Below are 22,974 nucleotides of genomic sequence, written 5' to 3' on the forward strand. Positions count from 1 at the left end.
GATGATTGTATTATACTATTTGTATTACCATTAGCTATGGTATTAGCAGAAGCATGATCTGACAACTAACTTAGTGTTTTACATCTAAAAGCTACATTCCTAGGGAGGCATTCTCTACATTTATTGAAGAAATAATAGTATTTCTTACTCTTCAGTCAGGGATGACATACACTCTCAGGCATATACAGTATCTCACAAAGTGAGTACACCCCTTACATTTCAGCAATAATTTTAGTATATCTTCTAAAAGGACAATACTATAGAAAATAAAACTTGAATGTAAGATAAACTTGTTTGGCTCGCATGGTGTCCAGCATGTATGGCTGTCTTGCCTATAGTCAAGAATGGTGGCAGTAGAATTATGGTCAACATAACAAACCTTACTGATGGTAAAGGTAATGGAGTGGCTAAGTATGTCTCCAGACCTGAACCCCTATTGAGTACTTGTGGGGCATCCTTAAGAGGAAGGTGGAAGAGGATCCCTTCAACAACCTGTGCAGCTCTGGTGAATTTCATGCCCAGAAGGATTAAGGCAGTGTTAGATAACACTGGTGCTCACACAAAATATTGACACTTTGGATGCAGTTTTGATGTGTTCACTTAGTGTACTCACTTTTGTTGGCAGTTATTTTTACAATAATTGCTGTATGTTGAGTTATGAGTCAAATATCCAAGTTTTATTTTTATAGTATTATCCCATGAGAAGATATACTAAAATGGCTGCTGAAATGTGAGGGGTGTATTAATTTTTGTGAGATACTGTATAGCACTGTTCGTTAAGCTACAAATTAGGCTTTGTCTGTTTATAAGTGTGCGCCTCTCTGGCGCTTGTCCATGTTAACGCAGCCATAAAGTGCAACCACGAACAGCACGTTGTTCCTGCGAATCTTAATGACATTTTAAGATATTCTCGTTTAAAAAAAAAAAAAAAAAAAAAAACGCACATAAACAAAACGTATTGCTGTCGGCTGAAGTCAGTCAGCGCTGCTATTACTTCCGGCAAATGTTATACCCATAATCGTTTTACAGCAGTGCCCCAGAAAACAGGTAGAGGGCTATTAAAGGTAACAACGGTAAGTTCTAAGATATAAAGACTGCTGTCTGTCTAACTTTTGGGATATAAACTTAAACAAAACAATTGCCATGAATCTTATATGATTTTTTTTTTCATATCGATATTGCGTTTTTGAGAATCAAAACAGTATCTCCAAACTAAATATCGCAATACTCGTATGATATTTTCTTACATCCCTATTACAAACTGAAGCACACGCTCATGATCCAGAAAACACAACATATTTATAGTTTTTGAAAGTATGCTGTATTAAAAACCAGGGAATAATTGGAATTTGTACCTGGACAGACTGGTCACAGAGTGGGCTGCTACTGAATCCCAGAAGTGTATGGAAGATGCTCTGTTGTTCACACAGCTCATAGCAGAGCCCATCTCTCATACCCATTTCCAGCACCTTTAAGAGCCAATCCCTCTCCAGTTTATGCTGAGGTAAACAATAAAGGACAAAAAGACTAAATGAAACAATAATTCTTTGATAATTTATATACGTTAACAATGGCAAAAATAAACTATGAAACAATATTAATCGAAAAGGCAAGGCCTTACTTCTAAATCAAAGCTGTAGAAAAGTCTGAAGAAGTCTGGAACCCTTTTGAGATCTACATACTGGCTTCCCAAAAGAAACTTACTGATCACCAGGTACATGTGCTCCTCTGTAAGTAAGCAGACAGTTTTGAGCTTAAGCAATTAAATGAAAATATAATAGAACAATTTCTGTATGTAAACAAATAAAAGATCCAGAAATAATACACACCTGGTCTTAAAATCTGCTGTGCCACCTTTGCAATGTAGACAGCATGCATGAAAGAAACTCTGAGATTCTGCTTTTGAATCGCATTCCTGATTGTATCCAATAAATAAATTAGCTGGGGGAAGGAGACAACAATGTGCTTAGCAATCAGCTCTAATAATTTAATCAAGTAACTGTTTGGGGCTGAGCTGGATACCTGTTTTTTCTCTTTGAAATGACCTGATTCCAAATGCTGGTAAAAGGAACCCAGGACATGGTACGCTGCAGCTCTCATTTTGTGATCATAGCTGCTTAGGGCCACTACTGTAAGGCCCAGAGCATGTCTGCATACAAACGTTCGACAATCTAACAAAGCCTCTGTGAGGAAAGATGACATGAACAGAAAAATGATAAACAGAACAAAGACCACTGTGTTTGGGATGTTAACTTGTATCGATTGTTTTTGTAGAACAAATTATAGCTAGAATACATACAAAATATTAAAATATATAATACTGTACAACATTGAAAAATTGCACATTAACCTAAATATAACCAAGAAAAAAAATATATAACATATGACATAAAAAGAAAGCAGTAATTAGATTGGAAAAAGCAAAACATTTTGAGGTTGCACAGAAGACTTACTTTACAGTCACTTTTACAGTAGAATCGCAAAAACAATTCACATAAATCAACTCAAAATATGGCTAGGGTTTAATAATCATACACACACATACACATACATACACACACACATACATGTGTATATATGTGTATAGAGATTATATATATATATATATATATATATATATATATATATATACACACACACACACACACACACACACACACACACACACACACACACACACACACACACACACACACACACTTACACACAGGCGATCAAAATTAGAGAACAATTTATAAACAATTGAACAATTCTGAAATAATGTTTTCTTCACTGCTCAACAGTTGAAGGAGTTTTTGTCCTGTCTATACCATGCTACCAGAACACCTTTTCCACAAAATAACTAAGGTATTTACAAAAAAAAAATCAAAATTAGATCAAAATTAGAGAACAACAATGACTGTAGCATGGAAAAAGATTACAACAAAATGTTCTGAAGGTTACAACAGTCAGCAATTAGTAGGAAGTGTACAGGCCTCTGCTCTGAATGACTTCAGCACATCTGCGGCCACAGGACAGCACTAGTCTCTCACACTGCTCTGGTGTGATTTTGGTCCACTCTTCTTCCAGTCTCCTCCACAGTTCGGTGACTGTAGTGGGTTTCTTGGCCATAACTTTGACCCACCAGGAATTTTCCAGAGGTTCTTTATTGGGTTGAGTTCAGGACTCTGGGCAGGCCATGTCATTATTTCAATGTTTTCAGTTTCAAGGAACTGCTTTACCTGTTTTGCTGTGTGACATGGAGCATTGTCCTGCATGAACACTGTGGGCTGATTGGGTGATGAGCGCAGGGAAGGAACCATATGTTGTTGAAGAAGGTTCTAAAAACATTTGCATTCACTCTGCCATGTAGCTGTATAAGAGGCCCAACTCCTGCTGCAGAAAACATGCCCCAAACCATGACACTTCCTCCTTCACTTTTCACTGACTTCTTTACACACTTTGGGTTTAGTCTTTCTCCAGTTTGTCGCCAAACATAATGTTTCCCATCGGACCCAAATAAATTAAACTTGCTTTCATCACTGAAGTGAACTTTGGACCAGTTCTCCTCTGTCCACACAACATGCTCCTCAGCAAAGCTTAGTCTAGCCTTTTGATTCTTTCTGCTAATGAGAGGTTTGGTCACTGCAGAGTGGGCTTTCAGTCCAAATGCTCTTAAACGTCGAGACACTGTATGACGAAACAGATCCTTACCCTGTTCAGCGTTGAACTGGTGAGCGATTCCAGCTGCAGTGTGGAAACGATTGCCCATTGAGATCCTCCGCAGTATCCTGTCCTCTCTTGTATTTGTCTTCCGTGGACGACCAGCCTTCTTGGCGGACTTGAATGAGTTTGTGATGTTGTAAAGATTCAATATTCTTGAAATCACAGATTTGGAACAACCAACTTGTCTTGCTATGGCTAATAGGGTCATAGAACGATCCACCATCTTGCAGAGTCAGTGAAACTGGAAGTTAGGCTGCCAGTTAAATAGGGGTTGACAAATAATCAAGGAAATTAGCACCAGATTAGCACCAATAACTGGGAGGAATCTGAAAGTGTTCTCTAATTTTGATCAGTGTGTTTTCTGCAAAATAATTTTTTTTTTTAAATGCCTCAGTTAATTTGTGGAAAAGGTGTTTTGGTAGCATGGTTAGACAGGACAAAAACTCCTTCAACTGTTGAGCAGTGAAGATGACATTATTTCAGAATTGTTTAATTGTTAATAAATTGTTCACTAATTTTGATCGCCTGTGTGTGTGTGTATATATATATATATATATATATATATATATATATATATATATATATATATATATATATATATATATATATAGTATTTTCAACAATTGAGCTGAAAAAAAGAAAAATTATTTTGTCTGTGTAGTCTCAATGGCGGTTCTACCTACAAGCATCCAAATGTACTTTTCAAATGGCAGAAAATCCCAACTAGTCTACAGACGAACAAAATGTTTAAGTTTTTTTTATGGGCTGCTCTGAATCACTGGGCAGCATACCAAATATTATACCTGCCCCTCTTATACATTATTCCATATATATGCACACATGCCCATAATTAGCTAAAGTTGTTCTAACTAACAAGGAAGTGGGTATGCCATTCCTGAAGACCCAAAGAACATGTCAAATTTGGTTCCAATCGCTCTCAGCCACAGTGGAGGGGATTCAAACACATTGCTTTAAAATAATTTTGGAATGTATGGTGGTTATGAGTTTAGTTACCTGGGGTCAACAGTGTAAAGTAATGGAGAAGTAGAGAAGTAAAGAAGTAAAGAAAAGAGGGCAGACAGGTTAGAGAGGGTGGAGAAGAGTGATAAAAGGGTATCTGCAAGAGTGAAAGGGGAAGATAATAGGACTGTGGTGAGACCTGCTATGTTGTGCTGTTTAGAGACAGTTTCAGTGACTAAAAGACAGGAGGTGGAGCTGGAGGTAGCAGAGCTGAAGATGTTGAGGTTTTCATTGGGAGTGACGAGGATGGACAAGATTAGAAATTAGTTTATTAGATTAGGACGTTTTGATGACAAGGTCAAAGGTGCAACTGAAATGGTTTGGTCATGTGCCGATCAGGGACATGGGGTACGTAGGTAGAGGAGGCCAAGGAGGATGTTTATGGATGTAGTGAGGGACGACATACAGGTAGTTGGTTTAAAAGAGGCAGATGTAGAGGACAGAATGGTATGGAGACTGATGATCTGCTGTGGCAAACCCTAACAGAAGCAGCTGAAAGAAGATTATGTTGGTGTTCAGTTGATTACCTGGGCGGACAATGTAGCTGAACAAGGGTATAAGGAAAGCAGGATCGTAAAGACACATCGGATCTGGTGAGCCTTCTTTCTCGTCTGTAGAATCCAAATCTTCATTCTCCTTATTAACACAAATAAAAATTAAACATCCAACTAACAATAATTGTACACCTACTGATTGTTTCTTTTAAAGAATTACTATAATATTTGAAATAAAATTTCACTATAAATAATTCATGGCAAATATATAAAACCTTGGTACAAACTCTTCAACATTAATTTAGAGCTGTTTAAAAAATGCTGTAACTTTACAGTTACAGTGCATCGGGAAATTATTCACAGCGCTTCACTTTTTCCACATTTTGTAATGTTCAGCCTTATTCCAAAATGGATTCAATTAATTACTTCCTTTAAATTCTATAAACAATACTTCATTATACTTCATTAATGACAAAGTGAAAGAAGTTTGTTTAAAATCTTTGCAAATTTATAAAAATAAATAAATAAATTTCACATGTACATAAGTATTCACAGCCTTTGCTCAACACTTTGTTGAAGCACCTTTTGCACCAATTGCAGCCTCAAGTCTTTTGAGTAAGATGCTACAAGCTGGGCACCTATTTTTTGGGCAGGTTCTTCCATTCTTCTTTGCAGAGCCTTTTAAGCTCAATCAGGTTAGATGGGGAGCGTCGGTGCACAGCCATTTTCAGATCTCTCCAGAGATGTTCAATCGGGTTCAAGTCTGGGCTCTGGCTGGGCCACTCAAGGACATTCACAGAGTCGTCCGCAGAGATGGTTGTTGTTCTGGAAGGTTCTCCTCTCTTCACAGAGAAACGCTGGAGCTCTTTCAGAGTGACTTCTTGGTTCTTAGTCACCTCACTGACTAAGGCCCTTCTCCCCGATCACTCAGTTTGGCGGGCGGCCCGCTCTAGGAAGAGTCCTGGTGGTTCCAAACTTATTCCATTTACGGATGATGGAGGCCACTGTGCTCATTGGGACCTTCAATGCTGCAGAATCCTTCTGCACCGTTCCCCAGATCTATGCAATCCTGTTTTGGAGGTCTACAGAAAATTCCATGGACTTCATGGCTTGGTTTGTGCTCTGACATGCACTGTTAACTGTGGGACCTCATAAAGACAGGTGTGTGCCTTTAAAAATCATGTCCAATCAACTGAATTTACCACAAGTAAACATCTCAAGGATGATAAGTGGAAACAGAATCCAGGTACATTTTGTGTATTGTCAAACGCTGTGAATACGTACATTTTATTTTGGTTTTTAATACATTTGTAAAGATTTTAAACAAACTTCTTCCATGTTGTAATTATGGGGTATTAGTTGTAGAAAAATAATGAATTTGATCCAGTTTGGAATAAGGCTGCTCCATGCTTCCCTGATGCACTGTAGATAAAATATGTTAAAAGTAGCCATCACTGTATTCTTTTTTCTGGTCCTTAGTGGTACAAAAAAGAAATGTGTAATTTGTGTCATAATTCAATGGGGTGTGCAAATATTTAAGTAACACAAATAGGGGCTTCTGATAGACATAGAATCGAGATTCGACAGGTTTAAATATTGATAACCATGACTTTTTGCATTGCAAGTACAGTGGTACCGCCTCCACTTATCGCCTCTACCAACGGATTAATGGCATTTCAATTAATTTCAATGGGGAAATTTGCTTTGAAATACGAGCAATTTGACATACAAGCAAGGTTACGGAACAAATTAAACTCGTATGACGAGGTACCACTGTATTACAAGTATCAAGGCATTTGTTTGTTTTAAGTGTGTCATACAAGTGTTATAGATAGTTAAGTATTTTTTTTTTTTCCCCATTCTGTTTTAAGTGGAATAAGGTGTTGGTGTTAGTGCGGTACCTGTGGGACAAGACACTTATTTAGTGGAAAGTGTGTAATAGTATTTAACATCCTGTCTTCAATAAGTTGGTCCAAAAGCGACTCAGAGTTAAGCTGCTGCCAAAGTGATGGACCCAGGCTCTTCCGTGCTTTGTGGTACTCCACTGCTGCATGACCCCATAGCAAGTACCTAAACATAAACAAGAAAAAAATATTTGGGAAGACTATTGCTTGTGCCATTTACAAAGTCAATTTTAAATACATTTGGAGCAGTGGTAGCTCAGTGATGTAGGCACTGGGTTATTGATCAGAAGAAAAAAGGCCCCAGCATTGCCATAAAAAAAGCTTCTGTTTCTTAACTTAATGTTAAGAAAGTGTTTCAACCTGGCTTTAGTTTATTGCTTCAGTGAAGTGAGTGACAGCATGCATTTGTTCATACTTTGTACAAGACAAGAGCTAGAGTGATCCTTGACTTCTGATTGGAAGACAGAGTTCAAATCCCAGCCTGTTAGTTCCAAACAAAAATGTTTTAATATTTCTGCAAGTGTTGATTTACTAGGATCTTGGGAGTTTAATCAAAATGATGCAATAAAAAGAGCAATACATCCAGTGAGAGCTGGTGCTACTGACCAAAAAACCTTGCTGATGGAAGGTCAAGAGAGAATGGCCAGACTGGTTCGAGCTAACACAGACTACACCTAAAGTAGTATGACTACAAAATAAGCCCATGTAAGGTTCCACTTCTGTCAACCAAGAACACCACGTTGAGGCTGCAGTGGGCAAAGACTAGTCTAGAGTCTGATGAATGTGAAGTTCTGCAAGAGTCACACACATGGTATGGTCAGAATTTTATGCTCACAATCCACACACTAAATTTAACTTGCTTCAGTGGTGGAATGGTGTGGGGATTACTGCATGAATGCCATAGTCTATTTGACTTTTGCTGAGCATGTTCATCCCGTTCATGGTTACACTTTATCTTAATCTATTACCTAGCTATTATCTTCGAATGGCTACTTCCAGCATTAAAACACACCAATTTACAAAAAAAAATAAAATAAAAAATTATTTCACCCATAATACTTAATCTTTATTTTGACTCTGTGGACAGTAATAAAAATCCATGCCCTCTCATTTTGCTGAAAATGTCTTCTTTAATTTCATCTATTAAATAAAATACACACACAACCATCCAACCAGAACCACAACCAAAAAAAAAAAAACAACCATCGATATAAATATCACAGATGCAGTAAAGAAACTATGTGACTCCCCACTCCTGCATATATTCCTGATCGGCATGCTCCCCTGTCCTGCTCTTACCAAGCCAGTGAGGCTGTTTTGAGAGCACAGTGAGACCCTACACACTATAAGCATATTGTTCCTAGTAAAGTGCCCAGTGACTCTGATGCACTGCAGAAAGAACAGTCACATTTGCAGACATGACCAAAAAAAAAAAAAAACTTACTGAAATTCCATTAAACTCATGTTGTTCTTCTCATATTCTTTAAGCAGCAACAACATTTTCTGATCTGTAAATGTTAAAACAAATAACCATTAGAAACACTTTAGTATTTGTGTTGAATAACGCACAATATGTTCATGCAACAGGTTTTAAAATGGACACACAGGTGATCGCAAATGCTTTACTTATCTGTTTTACAACTTTACAAATGTCTTTACCTATCTTTACAGTATCTGTTTGCATGGCTGAATGCCATCAGTTCCTACTAAAGTGGACCGTGCTGACCTTTTATTAGAGCAGGGCATAGATTCAGGTAAAGCAGCCCTTAACCTTAATGTGAAAGAAAAACCTTATCTACTCGAAAGACATTGCAATAGAATGTAGTTTTCCCCATGAACCAGGTACCTTATTAAAAAAACAATGCAATATACCCAAGAAAATTTTAATTGCTGCTTAAATATGATAGTATTATGTCCAAACCAGGTGACCTGACAGCATAAGAATTACAGCATGTTTAAGGGACCAATTCTAACTGGCATGACCAGGTAAATGTTACTCCTTCATTCTTTTATTTACATTAAAGTAGATAATGTTGAGAGTTTTATTTGGCAATGGATTTGAAATCTGTTGCTGTTAACTGAAAATATGAAGTCCATAGTGTTGTTTAAATAAAAATCCTGCAATTTGTTGATATTCGGCAGTGAGAAACAACCCGAGAATGGTTTTAATGTTATGGACCAACTGTGTATCTCTCCATTGTATTTCTCCAATCTAAGGTTCACCCTTAGATGGCAACACCTTTAGGGTAGAGCTGGAAGTCTGCACTTTGTGCTTATATTCATTATTTAATGTCTTATTATGCAATAACTTAAAATTGGTACGGTAAACTTGATGTTTTTTCAGTGTGAAATGTTTATAGACCTGATGCATACAGTACTGTATATCTGACTGCAGCATTGCACTATTTGATCAATAATTGTTCATTAAACAATTCTTTTTATACAGATCAGCCAGATTCAGACCCCAGCACACATTCAGAGGTCTATGTTTTATGTAGCACCACTGTGTACTGAACTGTATATGACAGTAAAGCCACCTGAAGAAGCTTTAAAAAAATAATGCAACAAAGGTTCTCTTTGGAATCTCATGAGTAGATAAAAAGATAAATCAGATTTAAAAAGAAGGGTTGCCCAGTCCCAGACTGTCCAGTTATATTCTAATGGTCTAAACCTATCATGGCCATTTTAGAAGTCATTTAAGAGCATACTCTTTCAAAATACAACTTGCTTATTTTATAAATGTGTACAGACTATTCCCTGTAATACACGCGCACTGTGCGCACACACACACACACACACACACACACACACTTACCTGTATTGCTCAATGTTGCTCCATACGCACCAAGTAGAACATGAAAATGATTGCTTTTGCAGACTTCCGGACATTTTCTCACAAGAGTGAGCAGGAGGGTTACTAGTGCCTCTAAAAATAAAGTTTTTATTTATTATAGTAAATATTATACAATTCTATACATAGAATTACAAACCACAGGGCCACAAAAACTGGAAAAACTGGACTCTAGGAATTACAATGATTCAGTGTTAAGCATAGCCTGCAGCAATTCTTACCCTTAGAATAAGGAAAAAATTCTGTGTCATCCAGAGGAGCCAACATTGTAGGCATGAAAAGAGAGTGACTAGTGACCATCATGTGAATGGTAGATATGGGTAACAATTCTTTAGAACTTAACACACTTCCATACATTGGCTCCAACAAAGAGTTCAGTGTGGAGAGAAACATTTTGTCTTTGTAACGATATCTGTAAGTATAATTCAGGGGGAGATGATGTTAACAAAACAAAACAACAAATTACTATTTCTGGTTTTTAGATTGGTTGGTATTAAGGATAAATGTCACTTACTTTAAACCTGACTTAACAAAAGTGTTCCAGTCCAAATCCATTACATCCTCTGAAGAGATCTGGAAGAATGTAACAACCCCCAAAAAGCATACATAAATATTTGCATTACAGTCATAATATACAATAACCTGCACAAGCATAACAGTTACAACTATTTACAAAGGTTATTATTAATTCAGGATTTAGTCTGTAAAATATAATAGCCATAAAAGAACAGGATCAGGAACTACTGTAACGTAGTAAAATAAACATTTACAGAAACATGCTTGATTCATACCAGTAGTGACTTCAGTCTGTGTAACATGGTCTCCTCTGTTTTAATAAGTGGCTTCGTGTGCTCCTTATATGTTGCTGACAACCAGCGAAGGGAAGAAGTGAGCAAAGATTTCCTCCACTGCATGTGCTCTGGAGTACAAGTCAACTTCTTAGTGATTATGTCAGCCAACTGCCACCTGGAACAAAATCAATCCTTAAATATAATAGCTATGTAATTGGCAAAAACCAACTGCATGACCAAGATACACTTCACATTACTGATAGCAATCATCATGTTTAACCGTTACAAAAACATTTGCATGAAAATGTGGATCATCAACTGATGATTTTTTCCCCTAAAATGCTAATGATTTGCAGTCATACCACCCCCTTCCTCACAATAATATGATTAAGACCAGTCATACGCAATAAGGATGTGTCAATATTTGCGCATTCTTACAGGCAAATTTTCTGAAAATCAGTTGTTCTGCTTTTCCAAATAACTCAATAATAACAATAATAACAACTGTTTGTTTATTGCACAAAAAGCATAAAAAATTTCTGTCATGCACATATTTTTTATATTATTTGAGTCCTGAAATATTGAAGTGTCCATAACAATGTGTAACTTGCTCGATATACCATATAAATATAAAAGCAGATTCTCCGGTTTAAACGACTTTACCTTTGGTCACTGGTTTCCGGTTTTTCAAGGAGGACAGGCAAACCTTGCATAAGTTTAGTGACCTCAATATCCATAGCTCCCAATGGGATGAGGCTGGAGAGCAGTTCCACACCCAGTTCTAAAGGCACATCAGCATGTTCCTGCAGCACTGAGCATGACAGCTCATCCAGCAAAGATTTGGTCAGCACCTGTATTACTGCCTTTTGAACTGCTCATGAGAGGACAAAATGTAATCAGAATAGAATAGACTTTACCACTAAGCTACCACTATCCCCCACTGAGCTACCACTCTCCCATTGGAAATAATAAAAAAAGATTGCTATGTACAAATGAAATTCATTTCACTATATTTCAAAATAACACGAAAAAGTCTAATTAATTAACTGCAATAAAACTATGCCATGAGAGTGTACCGTTATTCCTCTTGCCCCTGTTACTCAAGGTTTTATCACTGTTAATTTTGTGAGCCCATAAATCTTAAAAAACTAAGGCTCCTGACAGTAATGTCTCTTCTAAACATTTACACAAACTAAAGAAACAAAAAACAAACACAATTTTAAGCATTTGTTATGTTAACTTATCTGACAACAAGTGGTAGTATTAACCTTCTTTAGGTCTGCAGGGGTCTTCGGTGGTGACTTGTTGAAAGTAGCTGCTCAGCAGGGGGAGAAATCCACTGTTCTGCGCTGTGATGTGCGCAAGATCACTCTGTTCGAGGCACCAGAGCTCAAAGGTTAGACAGTGCGTGGAGCAGTGCTGCACCAGTAGAGCAGCAAGTTCTAAAGAACAACTGAACTGGAGGCAATGAAGAAGAACATCAGTGGGAATCATTTTAGCACAGCCAGGATCTCTGTGCAGCACCTACAAAAGAAAAAAAAAAATTAAATAAAGTAGCTCTCAAAATAGTGTTTATAATCAATTAGGTTTCACAAATTTCTACTTTTGTCTATTAATTAAAAAAAAATTCAAAGATTTTTTTCATTGTATTTAGGCTGTTCTTTCTGACTCTAAACTCGTGTCTCACATGGTCTTACACAACCTCTCCATTTCAGACAAAATAATCAAGTCCTAATTAAAGCAAAAGTAAAGGTAAATCATCTTTGTTGTGTTGTCCCCACAAGAAAGGCTAATAAATTAAGTATTATTAGTCAATTGTGCAACTGCAAGTTTTTATCTGTTTTAGCTGCAGCTTCACTACACATACCTGTAAAAAAATTTCTTCCAGTTCAGTGGTGTAGCAGGAGCTGTGAAGGGCAGCCAGACTGCGCAAATGCACCTGAGATAAACTGTGGGTGGTGCTTCCATCGCAGGTATGAGAAATGCTTTTGGTGAGGATTTTCAGTAGTGTATTGCCATACAAACTCATCTTGTCACCACCAGCCAACAAACTGCTCTGGGGCAGCAGCAAGAGAGCTGTCAACACCTCACTCACACTGGACGGTTCAATGTATTCATGCAATGCCAGGAATGCTTCAACTGTCTGCGATTCTTCTACCAAACACCTAGTAATGACACCCACAGTTGAAAAGTTAGCCCTAATCACAGGATGATTATAGTAGTTGTACATTTAAGATTCATTTTAGTAGGTTCACTTGCTAACACTACAATACATGGTGTTGCCTTAATAATTTTAATTAAAAAAAATGTAAAACAGTATAAAAAAAAAAAAACACAGTTTAACCAAAGACAGTTTAAAACAGGAAGCTTTGCATTTTTATTAGACAGAAGATACAGTATTGGTGGTTCAACAGAACTTACACTAAAACACTAATTTTCAGATTCATCAGCCACTTCTTAAGACTGAAGAAAATTATTCAGATGCTTATTGTTAAAAAAGTATGGATTTCTTGTCAATAATGTAAATAGAATAATCCATAAGAACAAAGCAATAAAGTTTCTCATTTAAAAATCTTTTTATATCTATTTAGAAAAATAAGAAAAGAACGTTAATTTACGTTAATAGCCCTTTCCAAAAGGCTGTGTACTGAATAAAACCTCTGCAAACAACCATGTAGTGTGTGCACACCCTTACACTAATACAACTAATTACAAACAATTTAAGAAATGTAGTGTGTAAGGGTCAGTGATTTTTGTTAAGTGATTTTGAAAGTCATGTATCGTATGCCTGGGAAACCAAAGAAATTAGAGCAGAGTTTCAAAATAAGAAACAATATTCATGGCTTACTGAGGCTGTTTCTAAATTTGTGTTGGCATAGATCATTTGAGTTGCAATTGTACTGTTGTGCAGGTCTGGAATGGATGCAGCACTATGACACTAATTCTGCAATTTACTTAACTATACTTAACCCTTATTTACTAAAACTTAATCAAATTGAATAAATTGTATTAAGCGAAATAATAATTGAGTGATTTGTGATAGAAGGGTCTCTGCAAGAGTGAAAGGGAAAGTTTATAGGACTGTGGTGAGACCTGCGATGTTGTATGGTTTAGAGACAGTGGCATTGACTTTTTCGTTGTGAGTGATGAGGATGGACAGGATTAGAAGTAAGTTAATTAGAGGGACAGCGCATGTAGGACGTTTTGGAGACAAGGTGAGGGAGGCGAGATTGAGATTGTTTGGACATGTGCAGAGGAGGGACATGGGGTATATCGGTAGGAGAATGCTGAGGATGGAGCCACCAGGAAGGAGGAAAAGAGGAAGACCAAGGAAGAGGTTTATGGATGTGGTGAGGGAAGACATGCAGGAGGTAGGTTTGAAAGAGGCAGATGTAGAGGACAGGAGGGTATGAAGACTGATGATCCGCTGTGGCGACCCCTAATGGGAGCAGCAAAAATAGAAGATAAAAAGAAATAATATGGTAAGTAAGGATTAAGATAGCAAACCTGTTGATCTGTTTTAGCTCACTAAGCAAGGCTCCTTGTATGGCTGACAAGTAAGGGTTTATGACATCCATGCCATTGAGGGTTTTAAGTGTCTCAACACAGGACTTCAGCAGTTTTAGCACACCCTTTGTAAGTTGACGAGAGATCTGCCTCATTCTCTCTGAGTCCAGGGAGTGTGACGGCATCACTCCCAACTCAAATGCCAGGAAATACTGCTGCAAAACTGGGTGCTTGAACACCAACTTGGACACAATAAGTAAAACCTGCAGAATGGTAAAAAATAGTCATGTCAATAACAGTCTTAAGGCATTACAAAAAAACTACATACAAAATGACACTTAATAAACTATGAAACTAAATGGTGAAGAAAAACAGTTCAAGCATGATTTAATATGAGCCGTTTGCACATTCCATTCAGGCTGGGTTAGTTTTGAGCAGATTTCTGAATATCTTTTATCTTACATATTTAGTAATATGAATACTACTACTACTATTTTAGCTTCTCTCAATAAAGAATGTTTTAACGGCAATATCATGTGAAATGCAAAATGCATACTTTTTCAAATAAAATTGGTAGTAAAAAAAAAAATAAAAAATTACATTTAACCTTTAAAAATGTCATGCCTAATAATATTCCTGTTCTTAACAACAGGTTCGGGCATTATGATTTATTTATTTATTACACGATACGAATTATTTTTGAATACTGGTGGTACACCCGTTGAAATTAATCCAGTCAAGCACTTTTGTTGGTTTTTAATCGCATGCCTATATATTGCCTGCCTAAAATTTCAGTCACTTAACAAATGATTGAACTTTGATGTATATCTTGTTTCCAAGTTGTAAAAAAAAAAAAAAAAGCACTGTGTAATTTGTCAGTTAATTACCACTGCATCATATTTTTACTACTACTATGTATATCCAAATGTAGGCTGTAAAAAAATGTATTAATAAAGATGAAGATTTTAAATCTAGGTCTGGATTAGCTTTTAAATCACCTTAATATTTGCCGCTTGCTACCTAAACTTGGATCCCCCATAGTGCCATAGTTCCGCATGTTCTGCAAAACTGTGTTTTATCTTAAATTTTATTTATATTATATATACATACTGTATATATACTATATATATATATATATATATATATATACTGAAAATATGTCATATAGTAGGTTCTTCAAAGTAGCCACCTTTTGCTTTGATTACTGCTTTGCACACTCTTGGCACTATATATATACAGGGAGTGCAGAATTATTAGGCAAATGAGTATTTTGACCACATCATCCTCGTTATGCATGTTGTCTTACTCCAAGCTGTATAGGCTGGAAAGCCTACTACCAATTAAGCATATTAGGTGATGTGCATCTCTGTAATGAGAAGGGGTGTGGTCTAATGACATCAACACCCTATATCAGGTGTGCATAATTATTAGGCAACTTCCTTTCCTTTGGCAAAATGGGTCAAAAGAAGGACTTGACAGGCTCAGAAAATTCAAAAATAGTGAGATATATTGCAGAGGGATGCAGCAGTCTTAAAATAGCCAAGCTTCTGAAGCGTGATCATCGAACAATCAAGCGTTTCATTCAAAATAGTCAACAGGGTCGCAAGAAGCGTGTGGAAAACCAAGGCGCAAAATAACTGCCCGTGAACTGAGAAAAGTCAAGCGTGCAGCTGCCAAGATGCCACTTGCCACCAGTTTGGCCATATTTCAGAGCTGCAACATCACTGAGTGCCCAAAAGCACAAGGTGTGCAATACTCAGAGACATGGCCAAGGTAAGAAAGGCAGAAAGTCGACCACCACTGAACAAGACACACAAGCTGAAACGTCAAGACTGGGCCAAGAAATATCTCAAGACTGATTTTTCTAAGGTTTTATGGACTGATGAAATGAGAGTGAGTCTTGATGGGCCAGATGGATGGGCCCGTGGCTGGATTGGTAAAGGGCAGAGAGCTCCAGTCCGACTCAGACGCCAGCAAGGTGGAGGTGGAGTACTGGTTTGGGCTGGTATCATCAAAGATGAGCTTGTGGGGCCTTTTCGGGTTGAGGATGGAGTCAAGCTGAACTCCCAGTCCTACTGCCAGTTTCTGGAAGACACCTTCTTCAAGCAGTGGTACAGGAAGAAGTCTGCATCCTTCAAGAAAAACATGATTTTCATGCAGGACAATGCTCCATCACACACGCCCAAGTACTCCACAGCGTGGCTGGCAAGAAAGGGTATAAAAGAAGAAAATCTAATGATATGGCCTCCTTGTTCACCTGATCTGAACCCCATTGAGAACCTGTGGTCCATCATCAAATGTGCGATTTACAAGGAGGAAAACAGTACACCTCTCTGAACAGTGTCTGGGAGGTTGTGGTTGCTGCTGCACGCAATGTTGATGGTGAACAGATCAAAACACTGACAGAATCCATGGATGGCAGGCTTTTGAGTGTCCTTGCAAAGAAAGGTGGCTATATTGGTCACTGATTTGTTTTTGTTTGGTTTTTGAATGTCAGAAATGTATATTTGTGAATGTTGAGATGTTATATTGGTTTCACTGGTAAAAATAAATAATTGAAATGGGTATAAATTTGTTTTTTGTTAAGTTGCCTAATAATTATGCACAGTAATAGTCACCTGCACACACAGATATCCCCCTAAAATAGCTAAAACTAAAAACTACTTCCAAAAATATTCAGCTTTGATATTAATGAGTTTTTTGTGTTCATTGAGAACATGGTTGTTGTTCAAATTAAATCCTCAAATAAAATTAATCCTCAAAAATACAACTTGCCTAATAATTCTGCACTCCCTGTATATGTGTGTGTGTGTGTGTGTATGTGTATGTGTATGTGTGTGTAGTGTATATATATGTATATACAGTGGAACCCACTTATCTCGACCTCGGTTATCTCGACAACCCTATTAAGTCGACGTTTTTGAAGTGGAACCGCCAAATTCTCGCTTTGTCTTAGCATTTTTTATCGGTTATGTCGACTTTTTAATGTCGAAGAACCCTATTATCTCGAGCACAAGGGGGGAAAAATTTGCCATTTAACGTCAGTTATCTCGATCAGCACTGTGCAGCCGCAGAAAAAAATCAAGCCTTACAGATGCTACAGGTGTTGTATTGTATACTGGTGAATCTCTGCTGTTAGTTAGTGCACATATGCCTTTTGTTGTTGAATGTTATGCGATGAACGGTAGGTGAAAGCCGCGCTTGGTAGGAGCGCAGCACGGAACGTGGGATGAGCAGCAAAAGCATAGAATTAACAACGGCAGGATCGGAGGGAATCCGCAGTGCGCTTTGGGAAGAAAAGAGCAGCCGTTGAGAGAGTGCCGGTGGGAAGGCACGTACCGAGATACACATGAACGGTAACAACGACCGCCGTTAACCAACATATACCAACAATAACGGACAGTGAGAGTGTGGAAGTTTAAATAGGAGCTGGTGATGATGCTAAACGAGCACCATATGTGCGCGATTGAAGCCGGGAGCTTCAGAGAAAGCGGCCGAGAAAGCAGTTACCAAACATGTATGTACATTTTTATAGCATGCCTTCATCAAACAAATCGCAGCAACGCTGTTGTGTAAAAAAAAAACCCTCCAAAAACACGTGCATGCACATTCTCATTTATTAACGCACATCATGTACATAAAGAAATTTCAAGCACGTTAATATATTGCCGCCATATTGATTTTCGTTTATCTCGATCATCGGTTATCTCGATGCTTTTTGGCAACCCTCTAGGACATCAACATAACCGGGTTCCACTGTATATATATATATTATATATAAAGGAGCAGGTTTTGAAAAGAATTGCTATTTTTCTAATTTTCAGTCTGGTTTTAGAAATGTAGTGCTGCAATTTAAACAACAAAGCACCACATAGCTTGCCCTCAACCCTGGCAAGTCTCTAATTTCCTGCTACCCACACAGTATGATGCTGCCACCATAATGCTTCACTGTTGGGATGGTTATGGACAGGTGATGACCGGGACCTGGTTTTCATCCAGACATTCTATTAAGAATTAAGGCCAAACAGTTAAAACTTGGTTTCATCAGACCAGAGAAAATTGTTCCACACAGTCTATCATTCAACAGGCTTTCATGGGTTTTGTAATGATCAGAGACTTCCAGCTAGCCCCTCTACTTCGAAGTCCAGATTGGTGGAGGGCTGCAGTAATGATTGTTCTTCTTACATTATTACATCTAAATACAGGATCTCTGGAGCTCTGACCAAGTCGTCTAGCCATCACAATTCGAACCAAGGTCAAACTCACTCACAATTCTTACACGTGCCAATTTTTCCTGCTTCTAACACATCAACTTTAATGACAAAATGTTAAATTGCTGTCTAATATTTCCTACCCACTCACTGGTGCCATGATTATCTCTTCATCAGTGTTATTCACTCATGTTATAAAGGCATTTTATGCCTGGTCTGTCTAAATATGAATGCATTTTTTATGTTCCAGAGCAATATATTAAAACAATAGTCACTTTATTTTATGTTTGTTACAGTAAAAGGTCAATTAAATTAAATTTTCCCTTCATTATAAGGCTGAACTCCACCTCTAGACTTATGACTCTGTTTCTGTCAACTGTTTTAGCGCTTTTAATTGTTGATTTTCCACCTTTTTTTGGCCTTGCCACTATTGTAAAAAAAGGTTCTACCCAATAATAATAGCTAGTAATTAAATAAAAATTAGTAAAAGTTATTCACTGCTAAACATATAAACCTTCATACCTGCTCCTTACTGACTTCCTGAATGTCTGTAAAGTTCATATCCAGAAAAAAGTCTTCCTCCTCTTGGGTGTCTGACTGGATGGCTGGGGTTTCAGCAATGTTGTATAGTTTGAAAATCAGAGCATGCATAACTTCCAGCATACAGCCCACTACATTGGATGCATGGTCTCTAGAGAGCTGCACCATTGCAGGAAAGGAAAAAAAAAAACTGCATTAAGGGATTATCACATACACAACAAAACATATTTGTAAACTACTTTAGTGATTAAAATGTATTTAATTACGTAACATAAAATAAGACTATAATTAGACTATAATTAGACTATAACTATTCGGACACTAGGGGAAGTGATAGCTCAGTGCTTGAGATGTTTTAAATACCACTGCTGGCCCCTTGAGCAAGGAAGTTAACACCTTGTTGAATAGATGAGATTAAATGTTACTCTGGAGAATGGCATCTTCCAGAATGCTTATAATGTAAATGTTTAATTTGGGTCTTCAAACCTGGATTTACAAATATGAGGAAAAAGGATTGTGAACATTGTCTATTTTTTAACCTTTGATTATTTTGTTTAAAAAATAAATAAATAAATAAATAAATAAAATCACTAAAATACTCTTATAATTGACAAAGAATTTTATGATAAAACTGTGTTGTGTTTGAAAATCCATATGTCTTGAATGTGTGGAGTAAATTTTGTGCTAGATCCCTCTGCCAAGATAACAGGTCTTCTATAATGCGTAATGAGGTCGGAGAATACATGGCAAGGCATGAGTCCATTCGTCCATACAGAATCTCTCCTCTTCATTTCACTTCACAGGGCATGTTATGGGGTTTAAAATAGGGGACTAGAATTGACATAGCAGGACCTTGATTTTTATGAATTTGTTGCATGTTTTAAATTATTACCCTGCTGGAAGATCCAACCATGGTCTATTTTAAGCTTTCTGGTAGAGACAGTCAGATGTGCATTTAATATCTGTTGATATCTGATAGAATCAATAATGCAACCTCTCTGTGTGCACCAGACCCACCTCTATGTTTGTTTATTGTGTGAATTCTAAGGGATTTTGGCCTATATGTTAACTTATATTTGTACCCCTGTGAAACAGGAAGTCATGGTTGAACAATTTTCTCTTCCTGGGCTCCAAGGTGTACTAAAATGTGAAATATTATTTAGAAAAAATACTTAAAATATATTTAACTCGTATGAATTCAAAAAGGTGCTAATAATTGTGCCACACAGATATATAAAAGAAATTGATAAAACTGTGCTGAGATTGCATTTATTTGATTTTAGATATTTTGTTCATTTTTCAAACAAAGGCTTGAACATTTAATCAAAGTAAATTTCCACAGCCACTTAGGCACATATTTACTAAGGGTGCCAATATTATATAATGCAAGTGCATATATAAATTATTTTTTGTACAAAATTAGAAGTTACCGAGCAGAATGTCTCCACAAAAGACTTGAGATAGATCAGTGTTTGACTGACAGCCCCTATAAACTCTGATAACTTTAAGGTAGACAAAGATTTCTCTAGGCCTTTCCAGAATGAGTCCTTGAGGAATGTGCTAGGTCCTGCACAGTAGCATGCCTTCATGTAGGCAGAAAAATCCGAAGCAGGCACAGAAGTAGTGGACTGCACTGGGCTGAACTGTAAGAGGTGAAATAATAATGATGTCAAATTTGCATTCTCATTTTGTATTAACAAATACCAACTTATTAAAAAATTGATTACTACATACATTTTTATCTAAATTCATTGATTAGGTGGGAGACAATTTACAGTTTGCTCTCAGAGTTTCGAATTATCGAAGTACAAATACTTTGTTACTCTACTTAAGTAGATAAGATTTTTTACACAAATATCTGTATACATTTCCAAACCAGAAATGTTACTTTAGTTTTAATCTACTTGGTGACAATCAATATTTTTTCATCTAATTGCGTGCTACTTTCAGTCCATCATCCTATTTTCTCTCATTGCATGGCTTTTTTTAACCTACCGCTGGTGTCTCATTTCCTGGCTACCAGACAGAGGGAGTCAGCAATGTAAACATGACTAAGAACAGAGACATTTCTGATCTCCTGATTATCACCATCGTGGCTCTGCTTATGTTCTATATGGCGGCTGTTCAGCCTGGATACATTCATTAGGTAACAAAAATTCTAATTCGTTTTGTATCAATATATTAATATGATGTGAGGTCCAGTTATCAGCGTGACACTAAAACAGGTAGTAATAATGGCTACTTTTTACATGTCAGAGCCCAAACTTCACTTTAACTTGAGTAAAAAAGAATAGTCAGTTCTTTAACTTTTATTTACGAGTCTTTTAAAACATGAGTACCTGTACTTCTACTTGAGTGAACAATGTGTATACTTTTGCCACCTCTGAATGAAGCTGACTGTAAAGTACATATAATGTAGAATAATAAATTACATGGCAAAGAAAGCCTTACCAGTGTTTCCTGATGCAGTTGATTGAGCCATTTATAATAATACATGTGGAAGTCAGAAATTAAGGTATGTGTGGAAAGGTTTTCAGAAGAGAGAAGCTCTTTATCGTAGCTTTGCAGAGTCAAACACAGAGCTAGTGGATCCCTCTGTGAGTGAAGGATATCACACAGAACTGCACATATGTACTCACAGAGCACACCTATAAAACAACAGCCCAGCAAAAAGCATCAGTTGCAGTACTTTTGGTGCAAATTAAATAGCAGGATAAAGCTAAAATTAGAATCATGTCTTACTGACATGACTTAAATTAAGAATCAGAGCTCCTGTTTGGGAGAAACTATACAATCTTCCACATTTACATGATATATTAATATTCCAAATGTCTATAATGTAATAATATACATGACAGACACTGGGAGAGTATTGTGTCAGTTGCAAAAAAGAAAACTACAAAAACTTTCCAGATTACTTTTTCCATCTATAAAGGCTGCATGTTGCTTGTTCCGAGCCTCTAGGACAGCAGGCACAGCAGCACTGAAAGGAAATGTCTGGAGAATAATGTCATCAGTAAGTGACAGCCCAGTATTGTCAGGATCCTTTCCACTGGCCTCTATTATGACATCATCTACACCAGGCACATCTGTTAGGCAGTAAACGTAAACATAAATAAACTAACATAATTCAAAAACTTATTACCATTATCTGACCCACTATTTTAAAGTCTGAAAGTGTATGATTGCTCACCATCAATACAGGATATTGGAGCAAACCTAGTGTCCCAGTCCGCTCCTCTAATTTTAGCCTGAAGACACACAGCCTCCTGCACCATAGCTGCAACTGTATCCGTGTATTTGTAAGGGTTAAGCACCACCCTCATCAGAACCTGCTCCACACAGACACATACGGACACACAAACTGGTTGTTTGAACCCTAAAAAAACTACTGTTAATTTAGCTGCCTACCACAGTTTGGTGGAAAGTCATTTATATAAATGAAGGTAAACGAACTAAAGTGTTGAATGACAGCTTTTTCATGAGAGCAATTGTGAACAATGTACCTATTACAATTACTTTTAATATGTAGTGTATATACCCAGTTATGCTCAAAATTATTCATACCCTTGGACAGATTTATAAAAACTACTGCGGCAAAACTTCCATTGTATTTAATATATATTAGTTGCTACGCACAAACCCACGTGTTTAGCTAAACATTTGTATACCAACAGAGATGGCCAGAAATTCTCTTTTGAGCCTGCTCAAAATGAATCATACCCTATTCCCAATCTCAGAAGAGATTCCTTCTTTTGTGAAAGTGCACATGGTTTCACACTCCAGTGAATAAAATCAATTAAGGCCTAATTATGTTCAATAATAACACCTGCTCTGTAAAGTTTAATTAAGAGGGCAAAGCTTTACTTAGTTTTAGTCAACAAGGCCATTTAAAAATAACTGAATGTCCCTGTATCAACCGTTGGTACAGAGTATCATCAAGAAGTTTAA

General features: G+C 37.1%; 1 protein-coding gene across 1 annotated transcript in view; it reads right to left on the bottom strand.

Annotated features, from left to right (window-relative positions):
* urb1 (URB1 ribosome biogenesis homolog) overlaps positions 1–22,974 on the bottom strand; it is a 45,705-nt gene that overhangs the window by 6,774 nt on the left and 15,957 nt on the right. Inside the window, 20 exon segments of the mRNA XM_046876440.1 lie at positions 1,356–1,499; positions 1,622–1,728; positions 1,830–1,941; positions 2,023–2,183; positions 5,253–5,361; positions 7,121–7,289; positions 8,568–8,631; positions 9,939–10,049; positions 10,196–10,386; positions 10,489–10,547; positions 10,766–10,940; positions 11,429–11,636; positions 12,034–12,289; positions 12,633–12,930; positions 14,273–14,535; positions 19,006–19,182; positions 20,454–20,666; positions 21,475–21,671; positions 21,942–22,112; positions 22,217–22,355. Coding sequence (XP_046732396.1) covers positions 1,356–1,499; positions 1,622–1,728; positions 1,830–1,941; positions 2,023–2,183; positions 5,253–5,361; positions 7,121–7,289; positions 8,568–8,631; positions 9,939–10,049; positions 10,196–10,386; positions 10,489–10,547; positions 10,766–10,940; positions 11,429–11,636; positions 12,034–12,289; positions 12,633–12,930; positions 14,273–14,535; positions 19,006–19,182; positions 20,454–20,666; positions 21,475–21,671; positions 21,942–22,112; positions 22,217–22,355 — 3,324 coding nt within the window.

Source organism: Silurus meridionalis, chromosome 20 (genome assembly GCF_014805685.1).
Source record: "Silurus meridionalis isolate SWU-2019-XX chromosome 20, ASM1480568v1, whole genome shotgun sequence".
NCBI classification, from domain to species: domain Eukaryota; kingdom Metazoa; phylum Chordata; class Actinopteri; order Siluriformes; family Siluridae; genus Silurus; species Silurus meridionalis.